This window comes from Amphiprion ocellaris, chromosome 6 (genome assembly GCF_022539595.1).
Source record: "Amphiprion ocellaris isolate individual 3 ecotype Okinawa chromosome 6, ASM2253959v1, whole genome shotgun sequence".
Taxonomy (NCBI): Eukaryota; Metazoa; Chordata; class Actinopteri; family Pomacentridae; genus Amphiprion; species Amphiprion ocellaris.
The window spans coordinates 35,039,424-35,047,266 of record NC_072771.1 but is presented as its reverse complement, the minus strand read 5'-3'; the positions used below and the strand labels follow the sequence as shown (position 1 = coordinate 35,047,266).

General features: G+C 38.7%; 1 protein-coding gene across 1 annotated transcript; it reads left to right on the top strand.

Annotated features, from left to right (window-relative positions):
- The first annotated feature begins 611 nt into the window (after window positions 1–611).
- Window positions 612–5,407, top strand: LOC129347254 (UDP-glucuronosyltransferase 2A2-like). Its single transcript, XM_055011173.1, has 6 exons — window positions 612–1,355; window positions 1,530–1,678; window positions 1,843–1,974; window positions 2,589–2,676; window positions 3,207–3,426; window positions 4,560–5,407. The coding sequence occupies exons 1-6, from the start codon at window positions 638–640 to the stop codon at window positions 4,843–4,845; spliced, it is 1,593 nt and encodes a 530-aa protein (XP_054867148.1). The 5' UTR covers window positions 612–637; the 3' UTR covers window positions 4,846–5,407.
- The last annotated feature ends 2,436 nt before the right edge of the window (window positions 5,408–7,843 follow it).

Here is a 7,843-nt window from a genome sequence, read left to right as displayed (position 1 = left end):
CTTGGTGTGCTGATTTGTTTCGTTTCATCATAGGTCTGTACACCCCTTTAAGCCTGAGAGCTAGGTGGTCAGAGTTGCCGACGAGGGGTGAGGTTGCTCTGTTGGATTTTTTGATGTTTGTATTCACATAATCTGATGTATTGTTGCCGTGGTTGCACATCTGATAAAATTTGCCCGTTTGAAGTCTCCAGCTGCAATGAAGAAAGCTTCAGGACTAGCCATCTGCAGAAGGCTGATGTTGTGGTATAGTTCACCCATAGTCTCCACCACATTGGCGCTCAGCAGAACATAAACTGCAACAATGATGACCACCATCAGCTCATGCAGCAGGTAGAAAGATTTCACAGTCACGTACTCCAAGAGCGGTGAGCTGTGTGTAGAAACCACCTTAGCGTCCTGATACCACAATCTGTTGGCAAAAAAAGACAAAAAACAAAGAATGTGTGCAGGTTAGATATTGTTTATGCTTTGTAATGCTGTTACCTTTATATCCATTACCTTTTACCTGTTATCTCATATGTCATTCAGCACAAGGCGTAACACAGGTCAACTTTATCTGGTTAATAATTACCATTAAAGGAGCACCTTTTAAAAAGGATCTGGCCACAGCTGCCATTCCTACTGAACAACAGCCACCATGGAGCTGCGTCTCTCTGCTTGTATCCTGCTGGTACTTTGCATGACTTGGAGTGCAAATGGAGGAAAGATTTTAGTGTGGTATACTGAAGGCAGCCACTGGATTAACATCAAACCGGTGCTGGACACGCTGATCGACAGAGGACACCAGGTGACAGTCCTGGTCCCAAGCTCATCGTTATTCATGAACAGCAGTGAACCCTCACGTTTTCGTTACGAACCCTTCAATGTCTCTGTTTCAGTGGAGGACATGGAGGGATTGATAAACAACTTCCTTGAATTCTCCATGTATGAGATGGATCATATGAGCTACTTGCAGATTTATCTCAGAGTCATAGAGGTGATGAAGACTCAGTTGCAGGCTCTTCTAAAGGTATTGGACGGTGTGCTGAAATCAGAAACCATCATGAAGAAGTTGAAGGAGGGAAATTATGACCTTCTCCTGTCTGACCCCATTTACCCTGGCAGTGACTTAGTAGCAGACATTTTGGACATCCCCCTCGTCTTCTCCTTGCGCGCTTCCTTAGCTAATAACTGGGAGAGGCTGTGTGGTCAGGTACCTGCTCCACCTTCCTTTGTTCCTGGAGCTTTGAGCAAACTTACAGACAAGATGGATTTCTCACAGAGAATATTGAGCGTTGTCTACAACACTCTGCAGGACGTTTTGATGGAGTACATCGTATGGAAAGAAATAGATAAATATTACTCTGAAGTCAAAGGTAAGCGGCTGAGAAAGAACCACTGCAAGAACACATTTTTGTATGGATCACATTAAGGATGTACTGCAGTGATTTTATATTTAATCACATGGTATAAAATGCTATGAGAACATTTGCTGTATATTCTCAAGTACTGGTGAAATTCCATAGTCCATTTCTTTTGCAATGCAACAGGAACACCCACCAGTGCCTGTGAGATGATGGGCAGAGCAGACATCTGGTTACTACGAATCTACTGGGATTTTGATTTCCCTCGTCCTTTCCTCCCCAACTTCAAATATGTTGGTGGGATCCACTGCAGACCTGCTAAACCTTTACCAAAGGTAGGCCTGTCTCCACTCTCACAAGCCTATTAATCTGTCATTACAACACACTTGTGCAGTATTCCTGACTTAAACAATGAAGAGAGCCAGCAGTAAAAATGCTGAACAAGGAAAAGCAAACAGCTGTTTGACTTGCTGATAGAGAATATTCTTCTTTCTGGCAGGAAATGGAACAATTTGTCAATAGTTCTGGAGACCCTGGCATCGTGGTCTTCACATTAGGATCCATGATCAAGAACATCACCACAGAGAAGGCAAACATGATAGCCTCAGGCCTCGCTCAGATCCCTCAAAAGGTCAGAGGACCATCAGTCTGTGCCAACTGGAACCACCTTCAGTAACCCTGAAACAGTTTTATAGATGGGAGCATCATCTGCTACAGAGTCAGTCTGAACTCAACCCAGTGGTTTCAAATGTCTCAATTAACTGTGGACCTCTATACATTACTGCTGACTTCAAGATTAAGAAATTTCAAGCTGGAAGTGCTTTGATCTTTTAAAAATCCTCTTTGCTTTGTAGACATCAGTTAGCTCCATTCTCAGATCCTCAGTCGGTTGGTCAGAGGAGCCCCATGGTTATTCTGTTACTGCCATGTTTGAAGAATTTATCAGCTCTGGTTTGTCACCATGACAATTCTAACGAGTCCAAATGAGTTTGTTGTTCTTAAAAACTGTTGTAAATTCAGATACGGTAATAGGGAAGTACAAAATAAAAGGACATAAACGTATGGAAAAAAAGCCTTATTTTTCAAAAACAAGTGACTCCATCAAATCACGTTGGCTACATTTTATATGTCAATTAAAGTAAGTTATCTTAAATGATGATTATTCAATCCAAAGCTTTACATTAAATGATGACAAAAGTATTGCTGTGTTATGTTATGGCTTTGTTTTTTTCCTGTTGTCTACAGGTTCTGTGGAGATACAGTGGAGAAAAACCAAAAACTCTGGGTCCCAACACCAAATTATATGACTGGATCCCTCAGAACGACCTACTGGGTGAGTAACTTTGGTATCCATCATATTTTGTTTGAAGGAGGGATATGAAAAAAATCTTAAAGAATATATATATATTTTTACCATCAGGAAAAGATACAATGTTCATATAATCAAATGCCAGTCAAATCACAACTTTGACAGTGGTGCTGCCAATTTAACAAAAATGTTTTGCTGTTCGCTAAAAAGTGTATCTGGAGGTTGTCTCACTTCCATCCATGTTAAGTTAATTTTTTTTAAGCTGCTGGAATTTCTTTAATTGACTTTGTGCTTTGAATGTCATGTAAAACACTATTTGTTGTTTCAGCTTGAACAATGCAAGCACAATACAACTGGTTGTTCATACAGCAATAAATGTTATCTTGATTAAATACTGCATGTCATGTAAACCCTTGTCCTACTTCAGGTGATTTTGATCTGTTGTCTTATTGCATAGTTCAAGTATTTTTTTGAACCTGCAAATGTATTTCTTCATAACTCCTCTGATCATCTCCAGTAATACTGCATGTTTCATGATTTCTGCCACCAATCAGGTCACCCTAAAACCAGAGCTTTCATCACTCATGGTGGCACAAATGGGATTTACGAGGCCATCTATCACGGTGTTCCAATGGTGGGAATCCCACTGTGGGCTGACCAGCCAGACAACTTGGTCCACATGAAGGCTAAAGGAGCTGCAGTTACTGTGGACCTGAACTTCATGAAGAGTGAGGACCTTACAGATGCCATCAACACTGTCATCAATGACAAATCGTAAGTCCTCCTACAGGTCTGCACTTTTAGGGCATTAGAGGTATTGAAACATTGTTTTCTTTGTGCTTTTTTGGAGAATTCACATTAATAATATGGGTGTCAGAATGATAACATGCTCTGAAGAAGCCATGGTCTAATGCAGTGACTGACATGACAGTCCATCACTCTACAGTCTGTTCACATATGACTGTGTTGTCAAGTATCACAATAAGAGTATTGTGAGACTCACAGACAACACCGCAGTGATTCCACTGATTAACAACAATTAGGACGCCTACAGGAAGCAGAGAGACCAATCTATATGGTGTCAAGACAACAGACTGTTCAGCCACCAGTCTCCATCATCAATAATTTTAGATTCTGAGACAGTCAGATCTCAGGCTTGATCTCCTGGTCTTTAAGCACCAATGCTGTCATTCAGATTTTCTGTGATACCTTGATAAAACTGAAATGTTGTCAAATTCTAACGGGATATATAGAGAGCATTTTTACTGGAGGTAAAATCTGCTTTGGTCATTATTGGAAGACCAGCGTCCCAGACACTGATGTCCCATTGCAATGCAAGACACAAAGTATCATTGAGGACAGTCATTCAGCACATGGTTTGTTCTCAGTCCTGTCCTCAGAAAAACAACTAATAACTAACCAACCACCTTAAAGCAGGTTTTATCTCCAAGCAGTTAGATTACTGAACATTAGGCCATTTACATTTTCACAGTGAGTTATCTACAATTCGTGGGATTTCATGTTTACTGTTGTTTTTAATGTCCTGTTTATTATTAATCATTTTCATTCATATTTATTCCTACTTTTAAGAGCTGATGGAGAACCAGGGCGTATGCATTTCATTGTACAACTTTCAATGTAAAACTGTACCTTTTAAATGTACCTGACAATGGACTTGACTTCAATTCAAATCACTGACTTTCAAAGGTCACATTAAGACAATAAAACCATTGGGTGGCTTCTATCCCCTCATACACCTGCTTATCTGAAAGATATTCAAGTTGTAAAATACACAATAAAACATGCATCCCTGTTTTTATCCCTAGTCTTTATAAGGGAAACAACCTTGAAGGATAAAAGTTAAAACTACAGTGTGATAATATGTATTCATCTATATCCATTCACAGGTACAAGGAAAATGCTATGCGACTGTCCAGTATCCACCATGACAGACCCATGAGTGCCCTGGATGAGTCAGTGTTCTGGATTGAGTTCACCATGAGAAACAAAGGGGCAAAGCACTTGAGGGTCCAGGCCCATGAGCTCACCTGGTACCAGTATCACAGCCTGGATGTCATAGCCTTCCTCCTCACCATAGTTCTGCTCCTAATATTCCTCTTTGTCAAGACCTGCAGCTTCTGCTTCCAGAGGTGCTGTGGCAGGAAAGGAAAGACAAAGAGAAAGGCTGAGTGATGGACTGAACACAAGTGTGACTGATAAAGAACTGATGTATGAATAAACTGGTTGTGTATTGGTGTAAAAACATGTAACGTAACCTGGATTTGAGAATTTGTCACTCTTTTGGATGCTCTTTTAAATATTAACTGCTGAAATGTGTACTAATTTGCATAACTGCATCTGATGTCAATTTCACATTCAACTCTGAATGTTCATTGGCTGGTGTGAATTTAAGAAAAAAAAGATTTCATTCTGTTCCTTTACTTGAATAATACTGATGTCAGGTTTTCTCAGCACACTATAGTGCCATCACAAATATTTCTACAGACATGGACAAATGAGCTGCAAATAAAATTTTTACACAAATCAAGTGATGAAATTAAACCAAAAATTAAATAGCTTTTCATGTCTCAGAACCGACAGAACTTCATAAAACAGACATGATATTCACATTTGCATAACTGTGTTTGTCTTTTCATGTATAAACTGTGAAGACTGTTTATTGTCTTTCCAGAATTTTTCAGTTTTCCCATCTTCTCTGACTTTCTCAAAAATAAAATCTCTATTCTTATTCCAATACGTGTTTATTTGGATTTTATTTGGATTTCAAGTTCGGTGGATGGGAATCTGCAACTGTTAGAAGGACAATGAAAGAAGTGAAAACATTATGATAGGATTACTGAGGACTGAAGGAATCATAAAAGCGGTTCTGTCAGGACTAGAGAAAATAAGAAAACAGATTTCATACTCACTTTTGCTACATTGTGGCAAGCCTATTTCCCTGAACTTTGTATCTTTACTGCCACTTTACATCCTCATTAAGATACAGTACAAGTGCTCAGCCTTGAGCTTCTTGCCAGTTTTCTTACCAGGATCTTATTGCCAACAGGGGGAAGGTAGAGTTTAAGTAGGTGCACAGTGAATATGTTCTGCTTAAGTAAAGATGAGGAAAACAAACAGCCAAAAATACAAAAACTGACAAATGATTCCTAGACAACTTGAAGACTAGAGTTGACCACTGTCACCATGGAAAGCTCCAAACCATGGATGGTGTAACACTATAAAGAAAGACAGTAACACAACAAATATTATCTTGACTGTTCATCCACAAAACCACTGATTAGTGTTTGTTTTGACGTCAGGTCCATGCGCACCTGGGATGCTCACACCATATTAGTAGTAATCCAAATTTCCTAATTACTTTAGCATATAAACAATGGTTAACGAGTTTATTAGACCACCTGTCAAAAAAAACAGAAAACAAATATTTTAGAAATCTGTTAAAAAAAAATGTTTCAGCCTTAAAATGGTATTGTTATTTATTAGGCAGATAATAAATTGGAACAGTTAATAGTCCTTATTCACATATATTGTCATATTATATTAATATTTTATCTATCCAACACTCAGTGCGACATTCATTAAAAAACAGAAAAGTAAACCTTTTGTACCTCCTTACGTTGCAATGAAGTAAAAGTCAGGAGAGCTAAAGTCAGTCAGCTTCATCCTCTGTCCTTATTCACATATATTAACCATAAACCTTATTATGTGTATGACCTTCTTTGCCCTTGAAAACAGCTTGCATTCTTGCTGGGATAAGTTTTGTGTACTTGTCGACTGTCACGTTTGTGAAATAGTTTGTAGCTATTCCCAGAGACTTGCTTTGAATGAAACTTCTGTATGATCTATTTTTGAATTCAATAAATTCCAGATCTGTTCAATAGGATTCAAGTCGGGACTTTGACTTGGCAAGTCCATCAGTTCCAGTACTCCAGATGCTTTTTTCTTGGTCAAGCAGTCTCTGCACAGTTTTGAAGCATGCTTGGGGTCATTGTCTTCTTGGTATATGAACCCACGACCAATCAGGTTCAATCAGTGGGATAGCTCAAAACCTTCTTCAACTAAACAAATCAAAATCTGAAGTATTACTCTTTAACCCTCCAAACCTACACAGCAGTCTCACTGCCAACAACATTGATCCATTATCCACCAAGCTCGTTGCCAGAAACCTAGATTTTTATTTGACCCAGACCTCAGTTTAGCTCCCGATATCAAAAAGGTTATCCAGTCTTGCTTCCTCCAAATCTGAACAATTTCCAAGATTAAGCCCATGCTCTCACACCCAGATCTGGAAAAACTTGTACATACACTCATCTTTTCCCATTTCAATTATTTTAACTCCCTCCTTTCTGGCATTCCTGTAAAGCTCCTCTGTCGCCTCCAACTTGTCTAAAATGCAGCAGCTAGGCTTCTTATCAGTTTTAAAAGACGACATCACATCACACACATCCTGGCTTCCCTCCACTGGCTCCCTGTTCATTGCAGAATTGATTTTAAGATTTTGCTGATCACTTTTAAAGCTCAACAGGGTCTTGCCCCAAGCTACATCTGCGATCTGTTGACCCCTTATGAGCCTGCTGGCAGCCTTAGATCCTCAGGTGGATCCCTTCTGGTCCTTCAAAGGCTTAAATCTAAGGGTGACCGAGCCTTCTCCATCAGGATCCCTTGACTTTGGAATGACGTGTCTAAGGCGATAAAGCTTGCAGAGTCAGTAACTTCTTTCAAATCACTTCTTAAAACCCACTTTTATAGAATTCCTGTGAAGTTTACTTTTAAGTTTAATTAGTTGTAGTCTTTTATTCTATATTATGTCCTGTTTATTTTATATGTTCTCTCATTTTATTTTAATTTTAGCTGCCTAGTTCTTTGGTGTGATATTTCAAATTTTCTTTTTCATTCTCAATTTTTTTGATTTTTAGTTTTGAACTTTTAACCTTCAATCTTATTAATTTTTAAACCACCGAGTTCCTTTGTTTGATATGTGTGCTACCTAGTTAATTATTCATTTAACTTATCATTTTTACTATTTATTTTAAATGACTACTCTGCCTTGTCTCCTTATGTCTTGCTTGATGGTTTGTGTTTGCATGTTTTGACTGTCAAATCACCTTCTGAAAGCTGTTCTTAAGGGTGCTATATAAATAAAGTTATTATTAATATTATTACAATCCAG